Consider the following 26,635-nt stretch of genomic DNA (forward strand, 5'->3'; position numbering starts at 1 on the left):
GCAGGAGGGCAGCAGCATGCTGCATGCATGAGACGTGATGCTGATGCATGCTGCATGCACGAGACGAGATGTTCTGGTCGCGAGCTAGCTATCCGTCCCGTCGCACGTCATATGCGCTTATTGTGTTTTTTTGTCGCGCACGACAACGTACCAGAGCAAGAGCAATGCAAAACACCCATGGAAGGATCCAGCTCACACATCACATACCCAGGGTACCACGTGCGCCACGCTGGATTCTGATCAGATCGATGGATCGACGGCTGGCATTGTTGGCATGCAGCCTTGCAGGGCAGGGCAGGGCACGGCTCTGGTCGACCGTCCTCGCTAGCTAGGGGGTGTTTGGTTGCTTACTAAATTTCAGTCGTTGTCTCATTGGATATTTAGATACATGCATGAAGTATTAAATATAGACTAATTATAAAACTAATTACATAGTTTGCGACTAATTTACGAGACGAATCTTTTAAGCCTAATTAGTCCATGATTTGACAATGTTTGCTACAGTAAACATGTGCTAATGATGAATTAATTAGGCTTAGAATAATCATCTCGTGGAGTACTGACAGATTATGTAAATTATTTTTTTATTAATATTCGAATACCCTTTGCAACATTCTTCCAATACATCTCCTAAATTTTTAAGTAACCGGATGCAAACACCGCCTAGTTCGCTGTTGTAGTTGCTGCGTTGCGCGTGCCATGCCATAGCTAAGGCACCAGCCCTCGGCTTTGCTTGTTTCTTTGCGACACTATTAGTACGTGTGTTTGCTGCCCATTGTAGTACATGGCGCGCTGATGTAGTTATTAATATATATGATCATGATTGTATCTATACCGTGTGTGTATACGTATGTGTATATATGATCATGATTGTATCTATACTCTGTAGTTGACTACAAAATAACTTATTCTGTAGCCACTTTGAGTTACAATAATTACTATGTTAATTTATGAGATTATAGTAACTCCTTACTAAGTGATTTACTATAACGTTATGTTAAATATCCCCATATGTTATAGTAACTCAACTTATTTTGTAGCTGGCTATTAAATATAGTCTCCATATATATATATATATATATATATATATATATATATATATATATATATATATATATATATATATATATATATATATATATATATATATATATATATATATATATATGCCATTCAATATTTGAAGCGGCCCAAGAAGGCCCAGCCCAGTTGAACGAGGATTATAGTAGAGGGTTTAAGGGACACTGTGGGTTTAATAGTACTACTACTTGGAAAAATGACGCGTTCCTAAAAAAACTAGGAAAATGACGCCAGATACCTGTGAAGAAGAAATAAGAGGGGTATCTAATAAATAAAAATATAAAATGAGTAGTACTCCCTCCGTTCTAAATTATAATTTATTTAACTTTTTTGACTCTAAATTTAACCACTCGTCTTTTTAAAAAAAATTGTATAAACATAGTCAAATTTAAGTTATTCTTGGAAAACTTTTGTTAATAAAGCGAACCACAACAAAAGAGATGATATTTAGCATAATTTTTTAAATAAAACGAGTGGTCAAACTCGAACTATAATTTATAACGGATTTAGTAATAAGAATCATTGATTTTTCCAGCGGCTCCGTTCGTCCCAACGAACTCGGGCCAACTTGTGTACGTACTGACGTACACGTACTCGTACTTGCAAGTTTGATGATTCAACGGGCGCCGGGGTAGGACAAGAAGACGTGCCGGGCCCGTTGCCCCTTGGCCGAGTCGTGGAGTCACCGAGCTACAGCCTAGTACAAGGGAAATTAAAGCCGTGCTGCTGCCTGCTGCCGCCAGCGTCTGTCACTCGCTGTTCCCTGCGCTGGTAGTCGTCGTCGTCCGAGTCTCAGGCTTGGTTTAGATTGCAAATTTTTTTTTTTGCAACCTGGACACTGTAGCACGTTTCGTTTGTATTTGACAAACTTTGTTCGATCATGGACTAACTAGGCTCAAAAGATTCGTCTCGTGATTTACAACCAAACTGTGTAATTAGTTATTTTTTTTACCTATATTTAATGCTCCATACATGCGTCCAAAAATTAATGTGATGAAGAGAGAGTAAAAAAACTTGGAATTTTGGGACAATCTAAACAAGGCCCCAGCAGTAGCTCAGTGGTACCAACCAGAGAGAGCAGCCAAAGCGCAGAGGAAGATGAGAATCAGAGACTGGCGTCTTTAATTTCCATTTTTTTACAGTACTCTATTTTTTTTTTCTTCCTCAACTTACGCACACTGGTCCCTGTAAACATGCACATACTACCGCTAGTCCGCTACGAGAGCAAACACGAAAAGCCACGGTAAACACGCGCTAGCTTTTTCTTCAATCATTATGTGTCTTACGGTTAATGACTACTCGTTGGCCATCTAGCTACTACGTACTTTACTGCTAATGAATTTTCTTGCACGGCTAGCTGCCCCGGCCAGCACATATATACACACTGACGTCAGGGAGTGCGCCGCGGTGACGCCACCGGCTACACACGGACCATGCATCACGCGTGGCGCGACCCGTGACGCACGTACGTGGGTGGGGACTGGCCACTGGCCACTGGGGACGTGCGTGACGAGGAGCTAGGTGACGTGACGTGACGGCGGCGCGAGGGCAACCACCCAACTGGCCGGATGGCGCCGGCCGCCGGGCGATCGGGACTGGGACTGGGACTGGGACTGCGAAAGCGAGAGGCCGGGATCGGCGCGCGCGATCTCGCTCGACGTCGCCGTCAGGGGATCACCGAGGACGTTTACGCCGGGCGGCGGCTAACCGCGCTTTTGTTTCGGCTGTTGTTACTCAGAGCGTGGCTGAGACTGACAGGCGGTGGGCAGGTTCCGTTTCTCCCTCGTGCGAATTTCAAGCGGTGGCGCCATGCATTTCCCTTTCTTTTTTGTTCCACTTGGTGAATCGATCGGCGCCGTCCGAATCTACGGCCGATGGCGACCCAACGCCGGGCGGCAGGAGGTAGTGGGATGGAATGTGCACACTTCACGTGTCACTCACATGTCCTTGCGTGATGCCAATTTTCTCCTGGTTATTTATTTATTTATTAGAAATTAAATGAAATAAATCATCGCGCCAATTTTTTGTTTTTGTTTTTACTAGGTAGCGTGCCCGTGCGTTGCTACGGGATATCAAAACTTTTGTACTCAAAACACACGGATCGCACGATAAGATAACAATACTGTAAAATTAAAAACCGACGTTAAAGTGACATTTAATCCAAAAAAAGCAAAGTTGATGAAATTAACACAGTCGCGGAAAGCGTGGCATCACAGGCTCACCAACTCTACTATATAAAACTTTCTATGATACAGCTAAGATAATATTTTATATTGGCAGAAAAAAATTTCCGATATCCATTTCGCTTTCCTTAGAATCATTTGGTTTGAGCCACCTGTTGTGCCGTTCAAATGGCATCAGAAGTCAACATTACTGTTCTTGCAGTCAATTATATAACTGGGTGATGACGCCACCCCTTTTTCCATGCACTAAAAAATATTCTCACTGTACAGTTTGAAAAGTATTTTTAACAATGGCCAAAAGTTCAGTTAACACAATATAGAACATACAATCATTTGATTCTAAACAAATATGAAAATGGACCATGGAGGGGATAATAAAGGCCTCTTGTAGATGTGCCATTGCAAATTCTTTCACAAGCACCGGCGATGAACTTCCCACCGGTGGTTGAGTAAGGCCAACCGTTATTATCATTGATAATGTAGATTTATTGCACTTGAATATTACCCTTGGATGCAAGTTTAGACTGATTTCTAACAAACTGCTACGGGTCACACTTGAGACCCCACCAGGACCCTGGTAAATCTGAATGTACCCAAAATCACATACAGATACAAGTATATCCAGTTGGAAATGATTTTTGGCCTCCATCTTTCGGTTCTTTCTTTGGACCCCAGATCATGCAGAAGATACACAAATAGGAAATCCCATTGCAAATCCCTACAGTATGTTTGCCCATTTTAAGTTAAGATACCAGCGTTTGGGAGAATGGATGTGTTCTATGCACTGTCTATCGAATCCTATGTACGCAACAACTTATCTTATTAATTATTATACACTAGGTTAAATTCCAGTCATGTAATTTTACAGAATAAGCAATCCAATATGTGAATAATCAAACTGAAGAGCATAACTTCACATTCTCCTATTTGCAAGAAAAAAATGGGACATGAAAACATCACCATGTCCATCCTGATGTGCTCGAATATGCTGCCGGATTGATGCCCAAATTCACATCTCCCAGCTTGATGTCCCAGTCCCACCACGGTGCATGGTCTCGTCCTGATGCAGCAGATGTCTCTGTCCAAATCAAAATCCATCAGCTGGATGCAGGACCAAATATATATGCGCATTGTAGACCTAAATTATCTTGACATTATTTTGTTCCCGTTGCAATGCACAGACATGATCCTAATAAACAAAAAGAAACTAATATCAGAAGTTAATAATCACACTGAATCCATGGGCAATGGTTAATATTCCAATCTTCCAACTTGTTTATCGGAGCACATCACCATGTAATTAATTTGATGTGATTCATCAAGGGCCACTGATCTGATCTGAAATTAACAACGTAACATTGATATGTAGCACCCATAAGAAAAATCCCTTACAAGCTACATCACTGAAAAATCAATGTGTAAAATACAGTAAGGCTGAAAAATAGAGATCAGATACTTACATGATAATTAACTTTAGTTTTTGTATTCTTTATGTGCTTGCAGGGTACATGAATCTGGCTTGTGCTGTAAGGAAGACAAGCAAATTGTCGGGTTCACAAACCCGGGGTCCCTCGGGAACCGGCTTCCACGTCAGGGCTCGGCCCAGGAAAACAGCATGTTGTTCATGGGCCGGCCCGAAGGTCTAAAAATACGACGGGCCGGAAGGACAGTCCGGTCGCCGACCGGAAGGTATGCCCGAAAGAACGAACGCCCTCTCATCAACTTCTTCGGCCCACCTCCGACCGGAGCGCTCGCCTCGGGCACCAGCAGCCTCCGAGCGGTCTCTCCGATCGGAAGGCCTGGCCCAAAACGCTGCTTCGTACTCCGACCCCGCGACTCCGACCGGGGATCCGTAGGAAGCCTGCTTACCGCTCTTCTCCGACTGGCGCGGCCGGGGCCGACTGGGGCAATCCGACCGGGGACGTCCACTCGGAAGGGACCAGGGGCGAACGGAGATGGCAGCGCACAAGTCAAACCACGGTACCGGGACCATACCCTGTACAGCTGCGGGAACAGTGTTCCGCAGCTGCCCTGACACAAAACAATATTGTAGGCGCCGACATTTACCACTACAGTATTGTGGGCGCCGGGATTCACCATACCCGGTAAACGTGGTGAGACTCCTCACATGCCTCTAGGCATCCAGCAGTATTTTACAGGTACCGACGTCAACCCTTTTCTGAAGAAGACACCGCAACCTCTCATGTGCACCTGACATTCTACAGTGGCATCAACAGTGTTGTGGGCGCCTACCATAATCACTGTCCTCATCGACATGGGCAACAAGGCTTAGAAACATCCGTACTCTCTCCCTCTCACCTGTAAAGCCATCCCCTTTATCTATAAAAGGAGATGTGCTCCCTCCAACAAAGGGGATCGACTTCTTCCAGCACCAGATTCACTAGATCGATAGTTCACAACCCCTCAAGCACACGCTTGAATACTTAGCTTATACCGGAGCTCCCGTTGCTCTCGGCCCTTCCGACCGGAGCCGACCGGGCCTCTGGTACCCCACATCTTTCTCTTTCTTGTTTGTAACCCCACTAAAGACTTCGAGCACCTGGGCTCAGGAATAAAGTCACCGACCGACCCCGACTGGACATAGAGCACGTTGCTTGAACCAGTATAAATCCTGTGTCATTGAGTGCCAGGCCACCTCCGATCACAACGTACAACAAAACTACAAATATTCACTAGTTGGTCACTTTCTGTACCGACAGTTGGCGCCGTCCGTGGAGAAGACGTTGTACGTTCAACACTTTTTGATCATCGGATGACCCATTTTTTCACCACCCCCGCTATGGCGGGCTCGGGCGATATGATTCGCTTCGGCTCGCTGGACTTTCCCGCGCTCACCCGCCGGGATGTGGGTTCCACCCGTCCCCGAGCCGTCCCAGACCTTCCTCTTCGGAAGCCTGGACTTCATCGCCGACCGGCTCGGCGTACTCCACCTCCGCGAGGAGACTCGCGACACGGCACCCGTCGGAGAGACGTCCTCCATCGACTCCGGGACGCGCGACCTCAACGGCGCGGCATCTGCGCTTCATTCCGAGCAAACTCTCTGCTCAAACCCCGTTGTAAGTAATATACACGCCGTTCTTTACTTACTACATTCTATCTTCCGCCAAATACCCGGAGGGCTGCCGTTGTCCCCGTCGCGACCACCATACGACCGGTTCCCCTACGGTCTCGTGTCTCCCGTGGGCACGCACGCCCGGGGGCTCCGAAAGATTATGGCGCCGCCTCCTCTCACGTCTGAGTTCGTGGGGATGGCGGGCTACGGTCCCACCTGCTTCCTCGACATCATGGACGACGACGTCGGGAGTGACGGCTCCATAATTTGCGACATGGCACCCAGCCACCGTCCGTCCCGGAAGTGCGCCATGGCGGACGCTCCGGAACAGCCGCCAAGGGCAACGGAGTCCTCATGGACTCACGCCCCTCCGGGCCCTCATACGGAGGCCCCCGAGCTCACACGAGAGCACGGGGAGGATCTACAACGACAGTGGCCACATCAGCCACCAACTGCGCCAGCACGTTCGGCGCGCTACACTGCGCCCCGTGAGCATGGACCGACGAACGGCGCTCGGGGTCGCGCCTGTCAGGTCCAGCGCAACACCTCGGATAGGGGGACCGATCCCCCGCAGTTCGCTCGGGCCAGACAGAACATTGCCGCCGCGGCAATGCTCCTGCGCGGCCTGTCCGAGCCGAACGACCCTCACGAACGGGCGATCCACTGGAACCTCCGGGCACTGGTGGAGACCGCCGCCGTTCAGCAAGCGGAGTGCTCCGTATCGCGACGCCGACTCGCGTTGTCGCTCCCCGTTCGGGGAACAGGGACGCAGCAGATGGGGCACTACCCCCTGTCACCGCAACAACCGCTGAGCGCGACACATGAGGCCGCAACGGCACCTCATCTTGACCTGACGACCGCTCCGCGCCAACCGCCTATCAACGCGCGGCTCGGACCAAACCAAGGCACGTGCAGCGGCGACCGGAGTCCCAACACTGACGGCCCGGGACCACCAACCTTTGCCCCACTCCCCCAGCAAGCGCCGTTCTCACCGCGCTTCAACGGGGGCCACGGCAAAGGAAAGGCCAAACGCTAGGATCAAGACGAGGGCCACTCCACGCAGAGGGGAAAAAAGAACAGAAAGGATCGCCGCCGACCGGCCAACTCCGCGTCGGTCGCCGCGGCCGATCACCTGGGCACGCAGCCCCAGCAGGACCGACCGGGACACTTCCACGAGCTCATGGAGAGTCCGTGCACCAACCACAACTATCCCGTCAACCATCTCTACAAGGACTGCTAGCTCCTCAGGCGCCTGCTGAGGTAGACTAGCAGGCCAAGGAAAGAAAAAGGCGAAGAAGCAGCAATAGAAGAGGGGGGCACAGCGGGCGAGGATCCAGACGGCTGAAGGCTGAAGTGATCCGACCGGACGCCCAACGACTGAAAGACAACGACGACGACGTTCTCTCCAAACGCTTGGAACAGCTATGTCATTTTTTCCTTTCCCTAAGTTTCAGTTTTACCATTGTTTACTTAGCGAACGCTCCTGTAAAAGCACCCCGACCCGAATACTTTTCGGCTCGGGGTGCTTGGGGGCTCCACTAGGGGGCACTGTTACCCCTCTGTTTTCGTTTTTTTACTTTCATATGGAGAAACACCTTCCTACCCGAACAAAAGGGCAGTTCGTTCTTTTGATTTGCCTTACGTAGCTTTGCTCTAAAACATTTCGACTGATCGCACCCCGCCTTTTCCTACGGTTACGAGCAGCCGAGCCTCGCGGGCCACGCCCCGGGCTCACAAGGTTGCAGCCTACGGGACAAACGGACAGGTACGAGAAAGAAAGAACTAAAAAACAAAATTATGCTAAGGAAAAACTAAGGAACGAAAGGGAACAAGCCTCCCCGAACGGAGCAACTCCATCACAAAAACAAAAACCGATTGCACTCATTAAAACACCCCACGAACGTCTTACACGGGGGCTCCCCCACGAACTTAAAACTTTTTACGTTTACTAACTACTTGTATTCTGCAAGCTATTAAACCGACCCGGCGGCATCTGCTGGCGGCACGACCGACGAAGGCGTAGGCTGCTCACTCTCCGGCGGCACGACGTTCGGCTCGATCGAAGCCAAGGCGACAATCCCCCCCAAACCAGGCTCCAGGATATCCGCAGGCTCGGAAGCATTCTCTCCACGCATGCTTCGGGCGATGTCTTGACGGCGAACGTCCATCACCCACTCGGCGGAGACTTGCTCTGACACCAACCGCGCGTGCGGCAGCAAGCTCACCCCGATTGATTGGATGTCCTCCATGCTCAGACCTTCAGCATACCCACTGCAGATAGCGTCGAAGTCCAGGTTCGGGTGGTGCGTCGCCACCGAGGTCAGCACCCCCGACGCTCCATAAAACAGCCCGCTCCTGACAAGGTCCTTGACCGTGTCCGGGACCTTCGCCAGCTGGACCGCGGGCACGCTGGTACTTGGCGCTGACCCGAAGATTTCCGAGACGACGAGCTGGGCAACGTTGCGGATCTGGTCGAGATCCCCTTCGAGAGCACGTCGCTCTTCACGGGACTTGGCTAGCTCCTCGGCGTTCCGGCTGAAGCTCGCCTTGGATGTCTCCAGGTCTCTCTCCAGCGCCTTCACCTTTTCACCCAGCTCTGGAGGAAGGGCGACAAACTCAGAAACAGACTGAGGGAAAAGTCAACACCACGAGAAAACAAAAATGTACGCACCGACGCGAGAGGCCTCAAGGGTGGAGAAACCCTCTGCCTGCCGAGCCACCTGCTCGCGCAGCCGGGCACTCGCGTCCTCCATCCCCATCACCTGGCTTCGGAGCACGAGCACCTCCTGATCCGCCTCCGACCGGGCCCTCTGCTCCGCCTCCAGGGCCTTCTGTGCCCTCTCCAGGGCGGGCCGCTCCGGCTCAAGGGCCGCCAAGGCCTCTTGAAGCGCCGCCTCGGTATTCGCCAAGGACGTCCGCAGCCCCGCCTCAGTCTCCTCCTGGCGGACCTTCGCCGCCTCGAGCCCTTGCTCGGCAGTAGTCGCCCGCTCCGCCGCACGCTGTCCCTCCGCCCGCGCCGCGGCTGCCTCGGCCGCCCGGACCTGGGACTCGCGACAGGCGGACTCCACCCGACGCTCAAGCTCGGTCATCCGGGCATGTTTCGGCCGGAGGAAGTGGGACTTGCGGGACGACACCTTCCTTATTTCCTGTGAAAAACAGACATGATAAAAACAACCGACGAAAGATTCAAAGGGCAAGGGTGAGTACCAGAAACTCACCTCCGCGGCGAGCTGCAGGTCAACCTCAACCAACTGCCGGGCGAACTGAGCCTGCTTCCGGGCGCTCTCGAGCCTCGCGGACAGCTTGGTGAGCTCGGACACCGCGGCATGCCCTTGCCCCCCAAAAATGTCCCAGAGCTGGTGCTCCCGGGAATCCCGGAGGATGAACCTCGCCTTCGACGGGTCCTCTGGGAAGGGCCACTCTAGGTCACCCTCCGACGAACCACCGGAGGGCCCAGCCTCCGACTGGACCACCGCCAGCTCCCGCGGCGACACCTCCAACTCCCGCGGCGACACCAGCGGCTTCGCCACGGCATCCGCCTCGTCGTCAGACGGAATCTCCACCACCTCATTCGCGCGGGACACCGCCACGCGTCCCAACTCCGTCCCGGCCACACTTCCCTCCGGCGCCTTCGGCTCCAACGGCAAGGATGGGTCGTGCGGCCCTCCACCCGGCGAGGTAGGGGGCTCGTCTCCCTCGTCTCTTCCGCCGCGCCCGGCGGAGGAGGGGCCGCAAGAGTTACCTCCGCCGCAACCCTCGCCATCGGCACCGGGATCGCGGCCAACAACGTCGCCGCCGCTGTCACGTCATCAGTAGCCGACCCGGGGGGCACCGCCCCCGGGAGAGAAGGCTTCGCCGCCGCCACCCTGCTGCCCCCTTCGCTCGCCACAACACGCTGCAGAGTGGGCCTCCAAAGCTCCCGCACGGGGGTCGGGGCGATGCTCAACCCCGGCATCCCCCGGCCGCTGGCAAAAATCGCGGGTAAGCCACACTCCAAAAAGACTCGACCAGCAAAAATCGAAGAAGCAACAAAAGGAAACATACCGAGTGGCGAATGGCACGACTCGAAAGGCAGACTCCGACGACCACGGACCTGCGGGGCGAGGACCGCTCCCAGGCTGCGACTCGCGTCCCCTCACTTCAGCCGGGGTTGGAGCCGTCCCGACCGGGCCCTGCCCGGCCTGCGGGACGCTATGACCTCCGGCTCGGGACTCCCCGACCGGAGCAGCGAGCGGGGCGTCCTCCAACTGTAAGTCGTGCGTCGACCAGGCGCCAGTCTGCCCCTCAGACCGCCCGGACTGCTCGACCGCACCCACGGCAGGCAGGGCCCCCTCCGGCTGCAAGACCGGCAACACCGCCGAAGGGCACGGTGACCGCGTCCGCTTCGCCGCTCGTCCACCAACGGCGTCCGCGCTCGCCGCACGCTTCCTCGATGCGGGAACCTCCGCGCGCCGCGCGGCCTCCTGCTCCCCACCAGCGGACGTCGCCGCGGGATCACGACGCTCCGCCGAGGTCGCAACGACCTCCCGACTCTCCTCGTCGGAGAAGACCATGTCGTCCAAATCCGTAGGAGGATCATCCGACGCAAGTTCCGACTCAACGTCGCTCCTACGTTCCCCGACCCTCACGCGCCGGGCGACCTCCTTCTTCTTCTCTTCCTTCCGCTGAACCTGCTGGGTTCTCTTCTTTCGGGCGTCGGCCGCCTCCTTCTGGGCGGCCTGCCGGGCCCGGCCCTCCGGACCCTTGGGAAGGTGCGGCCGGGACTTGTACCTCCCGAGCCCCTACGGAATGATTGAACCAAAATCAAACAAAAGGGAAGGAGATAGAGCACGAACAAAATAAGGAGCATACCAGTGTGGGCACGATCGAGGCATTGAACGGTATGGGCTTTACCACAACCGTCTCTCCGGGCCTCAGCTGCAGCACTCGGCCGATACGGCTCCAAACCTCGTTGTCCGACAGCTCCTCCGGCGACGCACGGTCCGGGTCCAGCTGGCCGCCGTACGTCCACATCGGGTGCGTCCTCTCCGCCAACAGCGCAACCCGGCGGCGGTAAAGGGTGTGGAACACCCGCACCCCGTCGAGGCCGCCCCTTACGAGCTTCCGCAGCTCCTCCTCGATGACCCCCACCTTGTGCTTCTCCGTGTGGGCGCAGCCCCACGACCAACTCTTCTGCTTCACCGACCTCCCGCCGGTAAACGCTGGAAACGACACCCCCGCCGGATTCCAGATATAAAACCACTCCCCATGCCATCCCCGATTGGAGTCACATGGGGTGTATGCGGGATACGAGCCCCCCGCACGCGGCTTCCTCTGCAGGGCGAAGCCTCCGACCGGTGCGATCTCGGCCGAACTCCAGTCCGCCATAGCTCTCCCGGAGAAGAAAAGCCGGAAGAGATCCGCGTGCGGCTCCATCCCGAGGAAAGCCTCGCAGACGGTGACGAAACCAGCGATGTGCAGCACCCCCGTCGGATTGAGGTGCTGCAGCTCCAGACACCACTCGTTGAGGAGCCCGCGCAGGAACCAGTGCGCGGGATACCCTAGTCCGCGCTCATGGAAAGTGAGGAAAGAAACCACCTCGTCGGGACGAGGTTGCGGGAACTCCTTCCCGAGGACCCTCCAGTGTGTCACCTCCTGTGGCGGCAGAAACCCCTTCACGACGAAAGCCTCTAGCACCGACTTCTTCATGGTGGACGACCGCCAGTCAGACATCTCGCTCCAAATCGCGAAGGATCGGTGAGTTCCTCTCTTCTCCCTCGCTCTCTCCCCCTTCTTCCCTAGAAACCTCCGCGGCTCTCAGGAACGCTCACAGCAAAAAGGAAGAAAGAAGGCGGCGGCAGATAAAGAACAGGCAAGAGAACGAAACAAAAACCCTCTCCCGGCTCCTACTTAAAGGAAAGGGAACAGCGGTTAAAGGACGCTCCGATCGGGGGAGGCAGAACGGCGGAGCAAGAATTTCTCTCTTTCCCATTTAATGCAGATGAGACGTGCCCTGAACCGACGAGACGCGCCCTGCTCGATGGAACGGCTCCTGATCAGACGGGACGTGGCCTGGCCGTGGCCCACCACTACCGCACGATCAACCACTACCACACGCCGGGCGCGAAAACCGAAGCGTCACCACGAGCAGGCAGCTCAACGCCTCCCCAGGCCAGGCCTGGGAGAGACCAAAAACAAAATCTCCGCCGGGAGACCAACCGATCCCCTGAACCGATCGAATCGCTCAGGATAAACACGGAGACACAGATAGGAAGTGAAGGGGCGCCCCATGTAGGCCATGCCGACACTGTCTCAAATGACGAGCACGGGTCCCGGTCGGACGTTTCCGACTGAAGCTCTCCGAACTCCGTCACTCCAGTTGTCAAGGTAAACACTATCAAAACCCCCTCTATTTCATTATAAATCATTTCATACATCCATACGCGCATTTCATTCCATACGCCCGCGCCTCCCGGACGATTCGGGCCCTGAACCGCTCGGGGGCTCGGGAACTAAGCATCGCACGTGCAGCGAAATGCACCAGAACGCTCCGTGTTGCGTCACGAAGCGGCGGTTGCCTCATTCGACATAGGGCAACCAACAGAGCCAGGGGAGAAAACCGTAGATGAGCACCGTGCGGCCCTATCCTGGTCCGGCAGACCGGGTCATCTCAATCTTCTCGTTCGATCATAAACCTCTCGCCAGGTCCACAGAATCTCCATCGAAGGGGAGGCCGTTAGGCCACCCGGATCGATCTTCGAAATGACCTAGGCATCTGTCAGGTTGCAGGTAAAAGAGTAGTGGAATGTCACAAGAGGGCTATGCCGACCCCGTCACGAACGACGGACCCAGATTCCACTCGATCACACCCGTTAGCGAACTCATCGAGCTAGTCTTCGAGCCCGAGCGATCGGGACAGGCGACGAAACTCAGCCCCTCCGGTTGTGAGGAACCGAGGATGGGGTAACGCACAATACTCACATCGACCCCCACGAAAGGCCCGATAGGGCTCGGGGGCTCAAGATAAAACGCGAAGGACGGCGACCTCGAACTCGCCAGATCCACGACTCCGACTCGCCCGGTCCCGCGGCGCGCATCGACGCCAGGATCCGCGAGCATCGCGTCGTCCGATCTTTAACCAAACTAACTATGTTAAACTCGCGTAACGGCTTCACTTCCGACTACGCTCCAATAAACCTAGGACCGCGACTCTAAACTCGCGTAACGGCTTCACTTAGGAACCACAGCATTATGAACAGTATTGGACATCACATTGGAATGATTAATCAAAGCATGATTTACTGCAGAATTAACCATCTCTTGAAGTTTACCAGGATTGGAGTCAAAGGTAACCTGCCGAGGCAACAGCAAATCTTGCTTCTGGATGACTTGTCCACTCTTTGTTCAGGCTAAACGATCTCAGACAAAGCTGCCTGTATTCTTCTATAGCCTTTTCCATGGCCTGCCTCTGCTCTTCCTTAAGATCTTCTGATACCGCAATAATGTTCCCTGAATCGATCTCGGGATTGATCATATTGATCGGATTGATTGGTCCCACTGGGCGTGCCAAAAGATGTGTTGATGCAAAAGTGGATCTGCAAACACAAAGGGCTAATACCCGAATCGATATCCAAAGCGTGCCAGTCGATTTGACCTGTTAATCGACAAGGATGAAGATATGAGCACTTTGGTCCTGACAACAGCGATACGTCCGGAAGTCACGGCCAAGAGGTACTCACGCGGAACTCGAGAATCGCCGAAGGTCGCACTGAAGCGATGCAACTCGCCGAATCAATGAGAACTCGTAAAAAGAAAAAATATGCAAATTGACGAAGTCGCCGAAAAGTAAGTAGATGCAAATAGGAGTAAAAATTAGTTTTGATATTGATTGCTTCATCTATTACATTGCCCCTCAATCTATATTTATACCATGATCTAAAGAGACATAACCAAATACGACTAGGACACCAAGTCCATATCTAAGGAAACACGTGACTCTTACATGAATCATACTCTAACAAATATAGAAAAGGAAATCAACTCCTATCTATTTCCCTGTCCGCCTCAATTACGATGGAATTTTCACCGACCTCCTTTCCATCGGCATACTTTCTGTTTCATCGGCAGTAGCTTTCAAGCCTTCCTTCATCGGCATCGACAATAACATCTCCAACCTTATCGGCAACGCCCGAGTCTAAATCAACCTTTCCATCAATCACCACCATTCATCGGCAACCATCTTTACAAGCTGATTTTCATCGGCTGTCAGCATATACAGTAACTTTCCTCCTGCCGATTAGCCCACTCTGATCATTTTGACACGTGCAAAAAACGATGTCAACAATATTTATAACCTCCAAGGGTAAGGACTCGGAGAACCTGTGGGGGCAGGTAGGAGGAGGATGGAGAGCTACTTGGAGCGTGAGTACATTATGTTCTGTCATTATTTTCTAATAATGAATATTATTTGTTCATGGGTGTTAAAATTTTACTTTGGTATTCTTATTTTTATGAAGAAGAATTCCCTAATATTTAGTTTTCAAAATAAAAAGGGATTCTATCATTGACATTTCTGAAAACGAAAGTTCTTTGCACATGGGGCAGTCAGGGTAGTACAAGCAAGGTGTGCTGTACCTTAGGGGCTCGTGCTCCTCCATATCACCAGAGTTCAGAGTGTTCTTGAGATAACCAATGAAGTTTCCATGGCCAATGCGATCTGCAACAAGCCTTTAATTGTTCTTCGTCGTCACCGCCACGTTTCCGCAGTGAACCCCTACAACCATATGCCGGAGGTTCGTGTCCGTGCATTGCAACGGGCCTAATGCGATTTTCGTATAATCTCAACAAATAATCCTGTTATTAGAGCTCTCCACTGGCTTACCATTGTAACCTCGATCCTAGGATGATTTGTTGTGGACTTCTTTTCTCTTCTAAAATCTCTTGTTAGGCAACACTAATAAGCATCTCAAGAAACGATAGCGAGCATTTAGGCTTCCTAAATCTGCAGAAAAAGGAATTCAGACATCAAAGGCACCAAAGCTCTCAGACATGTTAAGTTTAGGTCTTATACTTGTATGCAAACAAACCAGATAAAGTATATGTCTACATAGTAAAAAAATTGAGCAGATCAAATTGTTCTCTAACAAGCCCATTTATCATTCTTCAAAAAAAAAACAAGTCCATATATCATTTTGCTATTATGAGCATTTGTTATTATGGAATCTTCCCTTCAAACAACATGTACCTAAGAGCAATTGCTATTACGGCCCTAGGAGATGCGTTCCACACACTGCCGAACCCAATCACCAATCTTATCATCAGAACCGCAATGTTATATGTATGACGAAATCAACCCCAAGAGCATTATGAAGCCAAAAGTACACCACACGATCACAATCCATGCTAAAAAAGGTAGGCAGTAGCAGCACATAGTGCCACACTGAAACTTGAGACTCCAATAGTGTGAACCATTATTTCATAGTCTTCTTGGTAACATTTATTTTCAATTTTGCTATTCAAGTAGTAGAGGTAGCAGTAGCATTTATTTTCAGTTTTGCTAGAACAAGTTGAGCTAGTAGTAGCTACTGTTTAGTAGTTTTGCTTTTCAGTGAGTATAGGTTTTAGAGTTTTTATCGAGTAGCAGTATGTTATGCTTGTGCTATTGTCACATTGCTTTAGTTATCAGCTACAAGTTCAGTTTTCAAAGATTGCAGGATTTGAGCAAGTGTATGTACTACACACTGCTCTGCCAATGTTGCTGAGCAAATAGCGTTACAATAAGCAATAAATGTTTATTTGATTGTGTTTTATGCATTCGCAACAGAAGAACAAGAAACAAAGAGAGCATTAAGAACAAAAAAAAACCGTAAGCTTACATCTTTGCAGCCTGTCTTCCCTTCCCTAATGCAGCACCAAAGTATTTCTGTTCAAGTTTGTAAAGTCAATAAACATTATGTATTTCAAATTCACAAGACTCCTAAAGCGTAATGCTACTTAAAAACAATGCTATATATACTGAAAATGAGTGCGCAACTGATAGAAGACTAAAAACTAACACAAAGAGCCTATGCATTCACATCATTACAACTATGACGAAATATACAGTAACTTATATAGGAAACTCCTGAGGGTTCTATCATAATCTCCAACAATAACACCGCAGCCAAAAGGCCTGGTACAACACAAACCAAGTTAGGGCTGACTACAGACATGCCTCCAGTAATTATGGACCACTACTGCTGAATATATTACCTGAGCCACCAATACAGTATGCAAAGGTAAACATAACTTGCGACACGATCTGCCAATTCCTTCACAGAACTGGTCTAAATGATCTTGCATCACATGGTCTAAAAGACTATATGCTTAACTTTCAGAACTGGCAGCTTCTGATTTGGTCCATGAAACAGCCACCCGCTGCTAAACCACGAACAACATGCAAATGACATTGTTGTCAAATTTCAAGAACAGCTCCTGGAATAATTGGCATACCTTTTTGGAAGTGCAGATAACTCAAGCACATTTCACGGGAGAATTTTTACAAACACCTTACCTCCCCTACGTGCCTGATGAAGCCTTGCAATTAGCAATTTTTCTGTCCTTTGAGAGCCCCTGTCTAATGCTAATGGCATAAAAACAAAGAGCATTTAGTCTGCACATCACCAGCAGTAGAATCATCTAAGCACAACTTGAACCCATCAGGGATTCTAGAATGATAAAGTGTTAAATAGCATTATGCCGATCATGGATTGGTATAAAAAATCTAACAAAGCAAGAATGAGCTGCTGCTCCGGCCTCTTTTAGCACATCAGTCTTTCTCTTCTGCACTACACGTGAGGAATGAGAGTGAGATGTCCTTGAGAATAAACGAGATTGACTCTGAGGTAGGGATCTTCATGGAGTCGCTACTGTGCTAAAGAACACAGAAGTTGGAGGTGGCAGATGTCATGATTTGTTCTAAAGCTTTACCTGGATCACGACGGGCGAGGGCCGACGCGGCACGCAACGGCGAGGGCGACGGGGCAGGTGCGACGGCGAGGGCGGTGCGTGACAGGCTTGTCGTCGGCCTGCCTTCTCTTGATGGCGGCGCGATGGGATCGCGGGGGCTCGTCCGCCCGACGAGGGCGAGGGCGACGATGAGGGCGGAGAAGGGAGGCACGCTTTAGTCTTGGCTTCGGTGATGGCGTGCGACGGCGGCTTCGCACGAACTGGGAAGGAAGGATCGGGAGCATGCGGGACTGAGGAGATCATGAGCGCCCAAGATCTCTAGGCGTCCTGCTACCCCGTCCAGCGCCCGACAGCCCCGCGCGGCCCCTGCACTTCGCCATGCGCCAATTCCTCGCCGGGGCCAGGCGACGGTATCCGTGGCCGGCAGCCCCGCCTAGCCTCTGCGCCAGCAACTGGCGACTCCGCACCGTGGCCATGCGACGGCTTCCAAGCCCCTGCGGCCTGCGACCCAGCATCCACGACCGGCGCCCTCCGCGCCATGGCCCGCACGGCCTCCGCTCGTCCGGTGTCGCAAGAGAGGGAGGGACCTCGCCGCCGCGACCGAGGCGGGCGGAGCGGCCGAGACGGGCGGAGGCAGGCGTGCGCTACCAAGGAGCCGGACGGCGGCGGGCTGGAGGCGGCGCCGTATGGATCGACGCACGCAAGGCCGTCGGGGTGGGGAAGGGCGCAGTGGACGCCGTCCAGAGGGGATGGGGAAGGGCGCCACCACCATGGTCGCGGGGAGCAGACCACCGCAAGGAACGACGCCACCGCCGCTGGCCTTCTTCCCTTCCTGGCCGACCTTCTCCGCCTCAGCTACGCCGTCTCCGACCGAGCGCCGACCGGATCCGGCCTGGCTGCACCGCGCCCCGGTGAGCGCCTGAGAAACCTGGGTCCCCGGCGACCTTCTCCGCCTCAGCCACGTCGTCCGCCGCGCCTGGTCCAGGCCGTCCGATCGCGCCGATGCGGTGGCCGATGCGCACGGCGAGGGGCACGACCACACGGTGGAGAGGGATCTCGCGAGGGGGAGAGAGCGATTGGAGGCGTGACTTACGCGAGCGATGAGGTAGAATTTTTTTTTTCGCACGGGCGAAGGCAGAGCAACTAAGCGAGCGAGGTATCGCGCGGCGTACGGACGAACCAAAATAAATGTCACACTAAAAATATTTATGCTTTATTCTTTTTAATTATAGAAGATATAAAATAACCCCAATTCTAGCTTGTCGGAGTAGTAGTAGTAATTTAATATGTGTTTGGTACGTTTTCTAGACAAATATCTATGTTTTATTTTTTTTAATTGTAGGAGATATAAAATAACTCCAATTCTAGCTTGTCGGAGTAGTAGTAATTTAATGTGTGTTTGGTACGTTTTCTAGACAAGCCTGGCTAGCAAAACTAAGATAGGCTAACTCTAGCCAGCTTTAGTTAATGCAAGCGGCACATGTTTGGTTGTCTGGCTAAGCCTGGCTAGGAATCCGTGTGTTTTATTGTTTGGTTTAGTTTGCATAGAATCAATCACCTCTTCCTTACACAGGTAAGTTTACCCCTTTGAGGACTTTAATCGAACAAGTGGTGGGCATGCTTGCCGAGCACCTCGGTGACCATGGCAGCAGGCCACCACGCCGCGCCCGCACGAGTCGGCAGCCGCGCCGCCTGCAAGCACATCGGAGAGGAAAGCTCGCATCTGCAGAGGAAAGCTCCTCGCCGGAGAGGAAAGCTCGGCCTGCAGCCGTCGCGAGCGCGCGGAGGAGAAATATGAGGGGCGCGGAAGAGGAGGAGAAGCGCGAGGGGCATGCTCAACTGTGTCCTCGTCGCGAGGGGAAACGAAGACGGAGCGCACTTCAGGAGGTCGACAGCGCGCGCGGAGGGAGGAGGACGACGACTGCGGCTGTGGTGCGCGCGGAGGAGGACGGCGGCGGCCATGGCGCGTGCGCAGGACGCGCCAGGGCTGCTCAGCCTGAGGGAATCGGTCCCTGGTAGACGCGACACGAAACGGATCAGGGGGAATCGGTCGGCCTCGCTGTGGCGGCTTTTGATCTGCGCCTTGCCGGGCGACCTCGCCGCCGCGAGCATGGAGGAGGTGGAGGTGCAGTGGCGCGCGAGCGCAGAGGAGTTGGAGGAGCGACGGCGTGCGAGCGCGGAGGGTCTCGGTGGAGCACGCGCAGGTCTCGCGCGGAAGCTCGCGGGGGATATGAGAGCACCGACGGAGCCGCGACGCGGAAGAGGCGGCGGAGGTGAATGAACGAGGCGAGCGGTGAGATGAACGCGCATGTCTCGTTTCCAGCAAGCCAGCCCACAAGTCCTCTTTTGGCTTCCCAGAGCCTGGGCAACCAAACACCGAGAGACTGCATTACTAGAGCCTGGCTAGCCAATAAGCCATCCAAACCAAACACACCTTTAAAGTATTGTCTCGTTGGGCAATATTTTTCTATACTTGTCTTAAAATCCAAATGGATTCGGCCCACATTTTTTTGAAAAGAAAAACGGTCCACATTTCTGCTTCTATCCAACAAGGGGAACGCCATTTCGTTGAATATTTGCTTCGGCAGCCCACCAGCAAAGCTGTTTTGTCAGGCTGAAACCTCCCACACTGCTTTGGGTCGTGTCCGCCCTACACGGGCCTACAAAGCCTCTTCATGACATCCAATCCAGCCCAATCCGCTTCTCTCCTGCAGTGCGTACACACGGCACTGAAGCGCGCGCCTGCCAAGTGCCAGCAGCAGTACAGCACCACCGGATAAGGCAAGAGCGCTGCGCTGCTGGCCGCTGCCCGCTGTCCGCTGGGAGCCTGCGAAGGAAGGAAGGGGAATCCTCTGGCAGCCGAGCAGCCCATGGCGCGGGGCGGCCACGTCGCGGCTCTCTCCCTGCCACCGCGTCTCGCCGCGACGCCACCGTGCTCCGGGCGGCCTGTCCGAGCTAGCTGCGCCAGGCCGTTGCCGGGGGGCGCGCGGCGGCGGGGCCGCGGACGCCTCATGGTTGTGCGGGCCGGCGGGCCGCCCAGCACCAACCAGCTCATCCTCGCGTTCGTGCTCCCGCTCTCCCTCTTCGTCGGCACGCTCGTCACCGCCGCCCGCGTCGCCGACGACCTCGACGACCGATTCCTAAGGGAGGTACGGTACGAGTACCACTACCACGCGCTTCTGTTACTGCTACCAACTATTTCTGCGTATACTCCACTAATCAGCTGTTAGCTTCCTCGTTAATTTGCTTCGTCCTGCCAATTGCATTACTGTTATTATTATTTGCACATCGCAAATAAATGAGATTCTGCTGATTTTCGTCGATATATATTAGTAGAAGTAAATTTGGTAGCAAGCACCATGTGTGTGATTGTAGTTCTACCTGCGAATAAAACTGTACATCTGGTTATTCCTTTCCTTGTTGGCAACTTAGCATACGCGAGAGCATGACTGAACTGAAGAGACATAGACATACAGTGTTAACACTTGGACAAACGGCTGCCCGTTCATGCGCAGATGGAAATAAACCGAGCGATACTGGAAGAGAACGAGGCGTCCGACGAGGAAGACGACGACGGCGACATTATTGTGTACGACGAAGGGGAGGAGGAGGAGGAGCTGCCGCCGGTACCGGTGGAGGAGAAGGAGCCCGCTGTTGCTGGTCCACGCACCAGGAACAGGCCGAGAAGACGAGTGTAACCAGGCGTTCTCTTCTCCGTGTTCATGTTCAGAGAGAGTTTAATTAGTTTGGCGATTGGCTCTCTTGGAAATAAATATGCTCGGATGATGCCAAGGTTTGATCGGCAAAGCACTGCACAGACTGGGATCGAGCGCAGAATACAGGCAATAAATACATCGCATCTGTGTACTCTGTACCCCTGCAGGCTGTAGTGCCGGTTCTATGTTTTGGTCGGAGGACCCATGAACTCGTTGCTATATATGCGCTCTTGAGTCTTGATGATGATATGTATATATGTTTATATCTGGTTCGATCGTGTATATATGGACCAGCGCGTGCGTCCCACTTGTTTAGGAGAAATTGATGGGGTACGCCGGCGATTTGTCCGGGTTGAAGAGTCCGAAGTGCCTCTCCGTCTCGGCTCCCGGCTTCTGGTCCTCGTTGAACATGGCGAAGATGTAGGTCTCGATGGCTCCAGGGCGCTTGGGCGTGCCCTGCCCGACATGGTTGATGAGGTTCTGGTTGTAGGTCTGCGCGTTCCTCGGGGTGGCGGTGTCGCCGCCGGCCGACGGCCACCCGCTCTCGGACACGACGACGCCGACGTTCCCGGCGCCGGCGTTCTCGAGCGCGGAGACGAAGGTGTCGACGAGCGCGTCGAAGAGGTTCTGGTACGCGTTGCCGCCGTCCTGCACGACGGCCCCCGGCGACGTGAAGAGCGCGTAGCTGAGGTCGATCTGGGCCTCGTTGCCCGTGTAGGAGAAGTACGGGTACACGTTGCAGAGCAGCGGGGCCCCCGTGCTCTGCAGGTACTGCGCGATGGGTCCCATGTACCCCTGCGAGAAGCTGCCCTGCGACGGCGGGAACCCCTGGGCGACGCCGCTCTGCACCGCCGTGGACACCTTGATGCCTCCGAGCCCGGCGTTGGCCAGCGCGGAGTTGACGTTCTGCATGGCGGGGAGGATGCTGTTGGTGTCCCCGCCGGAGACCTCGTTGCCCACGGCGATGTACTTGAAGTTGACCCCCGGGAACGCCTGCACGTTGCTCTGCACCCACGTGGCCGCCGCGCTCGGGTCGGAGGCCAGCGAGGAGAGGTCCGAGTTGGGCACGTCCATGATCACCCCGATGTTGCTGCCGCTCAGCGCGTTGAGAGCGTTGGTGTCCGGGAAGTAGATGCGCATCTGGTTGATGCCGTTGGACTGGTAGAGTTGCACCACGTCGCTCGCCGACGGCAGATTGTCGCCGTTCACGCCGTAGCACACGCCGATGGCGTGGACTCCTGTACATCAGTGTCAATCATGCATGCATATCGGCATATCGCGATGATCAGCATTCGTGTGCGTGCACCAGGAGCTAGTATTAATGTATGATGCGTGATGCATGAATGCCGGCCGTAAATACAATTGGGTACGTATATATCTGACCTGTAGGAGTGGCTGCAAATGCTCCGAGCAGCAATGCCAGTACAAGCATGGAAGCTCCAAGAAGCAATGCCAGTGCAAGCATGGAAGCGACACCCTGCTTCGACATCTTGGAAGGATCAGAATCAGGATCACTTGTACTCCTATGTTTGCAGCAGCTAAAAACAGGTTACTGTAACCGATGCTACACTGGACTGCACTGCACTCTGCATGCAATTCACCGAGGCATCGGGCCGTATTTATAGCTAGCTAGGCAGGGCACGGCGGAGGCAAATTCTGAGAGATCTGCCCTCTCTCTGATCGCCCAGTTTTAGCGGCACCAATACCTCGTTCCGTTAACAGCAGGCGTTGGCTTACACCGGAAGCCACCGAGACGGATCTTGCCGCGGCGGCGACAGATCAAGACGTAGACCTCGCCCAGAGCATGTTGGCTTTCTCAAATCTGCGGTTGGACTTGGACATCATCGAGCACTCCGGAGACAGTGCTGGTCGCGTCTGCGCCGAAACTCCTCCGGGTCCGGGACCCAGCAGCAGCCTCGGTGTTGGACCAAGGAGCTACCGCAACGCGGGCTCGCCGTGGCGGAGCTCGAGCGGTTCTGTTGCAGGGGCGACCACCTGCTCGAGCTGTCCGCTGTGGTCGAGGATGGTGAATTGGTGATAGAGATTTCAACTCTGCTAATGGGTTTCCTTCTTGAAATAATCTCTAATAAAACTCCAAATCTCTATAATAAAACCCCAAATGCATAGACATCAAATCTTGCTGACCTTCCTCAGCCTGTTCGCTTGTTTGTCAGCCAGGGCTTATCAGCCAGCCAACAGTGTTTTCCTCTCACAACAAACCAGCATCAGCCGAACTTATCAGCTCAGAAACCAACCAACGAACAAGCTGCCTGTATGAAAAATATTCAGAACCCAAGTACCTCGACAAGAGCAGTTTGTCATATCTGATGTAACTGTGAGTTAATATAACTGCTAACCAAAGCCCTGAGATGATACAGAGTTACAGACCCAAAAGGTTCCAGTGATGTCGGTACATGTTAGCAAAGGAAGTCGAAGCTGACACTTGCTTTGCTAACCCAAAATCACACACAACTGAACAACATGTTCGCTGGTTGGTTTTAGCCAGGGCTTATCAGCCAGCCAACAGTGTTTTCCTCTTACAATAAACCGACACCAGCCGGGCTTATCAGCCCAGAAACCAACCAACGCACAGGCCAGAAATTTCCAAAAGGCAACAATCCACAAGTGATGTTACAAATGGTTGCCCAATCGCATCACTGCTTCCGTGCCAAGCTGAATAAGAACTTGGGCCGCGTTTAGTTGCGTCCGGAATTGGCGCCGTCGGATTTTCAGCGACACTGTAGCACACTGTAGTATTTCGTTTGTATTTGGTAATAATTGTCCAATCGTTGACTAATTAGGCTCGAAACGTTCGTCTCGCAAAGTACAACCAAACTATACAATTAGTTTTTGATTTCGTCAACATTTAGTACTCCGTGCATGTACCGAAAATTTGATGTGACAGGGAATCTTCTTTCTGTACGGTGCCAAAGTTGGGAGTTGGGGGTGAACTAAACATGGCCTTGTGATCGCTTTGTAGTTGTCGTATCACCTGTGATCACTGCACTACAGAACCCAATGCAGACTTTGAACACCAGATAATCCATTTCATCGGGTGGAGGATGCAGACTGGGCCTGGTGGCGGCGAGCTGCGAGCAGTAGCTGGGTGACCGTGCTGTGGCGTCTTCTTGTGTCGACATCGCAACTGCAGACTTGGGGAAGCGAACATGCTGGCATGAGCGCCCCATGAATGTCTTGATCTGCCGGCGTCGTTTTCGCACAGATCTTTCTGTGGCTTCTGATGGAAGACGACGCTTGCCGTTCACGACTAAGCCCTCGTTTAGTTCACCAAAATTCCCAACTTTGGCTCTATATAAAAAGAAGATTCCTCGTCACATCAAACTTGCGGTACATGCATGGAGTACTAAATGTTGACGAAATTAAAAACTAATTGCACAGTTTGGTTGTACTTTGCGAGACGAACGTTTTGAGCCTAATTAGTCAACAATTGGACAATTATTACCAAATACAAACGAAATGCTACAGTGCGCTGCAGTGCTACAGTCCATCCGGCGGCGCCAACTCCGGCAGCAACTAAACGCGCCCTAACGGTGTCGGAACTGAAACTAGACGAAGACGAAATTGCGTAGAAGATTGATATATGCCATGTGTCACGTAGAGGAAGAAGGTCTTTCAGATCAGAGAAAGGGCGGGTCTCTCACAATTTGCCTTTGTTTAGTTTCTCCAAACTCCTGAAAAGTGCACTATGTAAAAAGAATATTCCTCGTCACATCAAACTTGCGGTACATACATGGAGTACTAAATGTAGACGAAATCAAAAACTAATTACACAGTTTGCTTTAACTTTGCGAGACGAATCTTTTGAGCCTAATTAGTCAATGTTTGAACAATAATTCACAAATACAAACGAAATACTACAGTAGGGAATCTTCACTATGTAAAATTTGCCACCGTAAACTTTGTCCAACTAAACACCGCCTGAGCACGGCGGGCAATGCAGGCCGTTCCAAGGCGGCCAGCAGGGCACTATCCAGTTGGGCAGGTCACACCATAGGCCGGCGGACTCACCGCGCGGCGAGGCGGTGACCCGGCCAGCCGCACGGGATACTCGACGATTACGCAATGAAACGCGAACTTGCTATGCTACGAAGGATTGAAAATATTACTTTTTCTATAGCAACAAATACTGATCATACTAAAGTTTGCCCATGTTGAAAAGGCCCTGTTCGCTTCGCTGAAAAGCCATGTTGAAAAGTACCGTTGGCTGATTTGGGGTGAGAGGAAAACACTGTATCATAGCTAATAAGCCAGGCTAATAAATTCAAAGGGTCACACGTCACACGATAGCAATATATTCAGCAATCTAAAGGCCATGTTCGCTTCGCTGAAAAGCCATGTTGAAAAATACCGTTGGCTGATTTGGTGTGAGAGAAAAATACTGATAAGCCAGGCTAATAAATTCAAGGGTCACACGTCACACGATAGCAATATATTCAGCAAGTCTCCTCCGGTCGATGGATTGGATTTTCCAAGTTTCCACCACTACGACGTCTACGTAGCACGTACTATTGGGACTAGTTGGGTCTCTTCGGAGACATCTAATAAAAAAGTTGGGACTAGTTGGGATGATTGGGCTACAGCTATGCGAGAGGAGGAACGAAAGCGACGTCCCTTTTGGCTTGTCTTTCTTTATTTTCCTTCCTCATCGTTCTTGGGTTGCTCTCTCTCTCTCTCTCCACCTTTTTCTCCGTGACTTTTGCTTTTGGGTTGGTTTCTGTGGTCATCTCTTCCATAATGCTAACAGTTGCCTCAAAAAACAACAGATAATATGAAAGCTGAGTCCAAGTGATGCAACCAAATCCAGTTCTGATGACGTGTATGGTAAATGGAGAACTCAGGAACAAGAAATTCCCATGGAAGCCAGAGAGGAACAAGAAAACAAGTCTCACAATCCATACATTCAATCTTTCAGTTTTCTTTCAAAAATCAACGAGCTCTTCCTGCCTATCAGCATCTTCTCAATTGGGATTTGGGATTTCAACTAGTCAAGCAGGCAACATGCACTTAATGCTTGTTCCAACCAGACTACAAACAAACAATGCACCAAGGCATGACTTTATGGAAAAATACCCGAAATTACGCATCCGTTTTGCGAAACGGACCCGTAACTTCGAGAATTTCCATAAAGTCAAGTGAGGTTTGGCTAAAGCTGGGGATAGTCCTTCAGAATGGCAGCACACACTACTACAACATGTTTTTCTTCTTTTACTAAGATCGTCCCTCGTTAACACCTTTTTTTTAGAAAGCATCCATAGGAAGAAAAGAACTCTATGAGGTATCTTAAAACTCCAAGCCATCGGAACATGTACCGGTAACACCCCACTGAAATTAATCACTTTATTGAGGGATTGAGAGCAACAGACATCATTAGACAAGCTGCCAAATTAAGGAGTCTTCTTCGTCACACAAATAAACTATAGAAGCTAACTAAACTACTTGTAACCAGAGGTTCATCAACATGTTATCGACACACCTTCTAAAGGTGCATTTTGTAACACCCCAGGTGTTAGTCACAAGCTAGACAGTGGGTTTGGACTTAACATGAGATATCAAGTGACGATCAGGAGCTCTAGTTCAAACTTGTAAGATGTGACAAAGGCGTTGAGATCAATTGTCTAAAAATATGCCCCAACCTA

General features: G+C 52.0%; 2 protein-coding genes and 1 long non-coding RNA gene across 3 annotated transcripts; 1 reads left to right on the plus strand and 2 right to left on the minus strand.

Annotated features, from left to right (window-relative positions):
* Positions 1 to 4,204: 4,204 nt before the first annotated feature.
* Positions 4,205 to 19,633, minus strand: LOC136457122 (uncharacterized). Its single transcript, XR_010759677.1, has 3 exons — positions 16,191 to 19,633; positions 15,197 to 15,316; positions 4,205 to 4,341 (listed from the first exon to the last, which is right to left on the minus strand). It is a non-coding gene; the product is annotated as an uncharacterized lncRNA (long non-coding RNA).
* A 386-nt stretch (positions 19,634 to 20,019) lies between these two features.
* Positions 20,020 to 21,231, plus strand: LOC136457125 (uncharacterized). The gene is made up of 2 exons (XM_066457169.1): positions 20,020 to 20,411; positions 20,778 to 21,231. Exons 1-2 carry the CDS (start codon positions 20,133 to 20,135, stop codon positions 20,958 to 20,960), a joined length of 462 nt encoding a protein of 153 aa, XP_066313266.1. The 5' UTR covers positions 20,020 to 20,132; the 3' UTR covers positions 20,961 to 21,231.
* Positions 21,232 to 21,289: 58 nt separating this feature from the next.
* LOC136457123 (glucan endo-1,3-beta-glucosidase, acidic isoform-like) lies at positions 21,290 to 22,467 on the minus strand. Its single transcript, XM_066457167.1, has 2 exons — positions 22,362 to 22,467; positions 21,290 to 22,216 (listed from the first exon to the last, which is right to left on the minus strand). The coding sequence occupies exons 1-2, from the start codon at positions 22,465 to 22,467 to the stop codon at positions 21,291 to 21,293; spliced, it is 1,032 nt and encodes a 343-aa protein (XP_066313264.1). The 3' UTR covers position 21,290.
* Between the last annotated feature and the right edge of the window lie 4,168 nt (positions 22,468 to 26,635).

This window comes from Miscanthus floridulus, chromosome 6, assembly GCF_019320115.1.
Source record: "Miscanthus floridulus cultivar M001 chromosome 6, ASM1932011v1, whole genome shotgun sequence".
NCBI lineage: Eukaryota > Viridiplantae > Streptophyta > Magnoliopsida > Poales > Poaceae > Miscanthus > Miscanthus floridulus.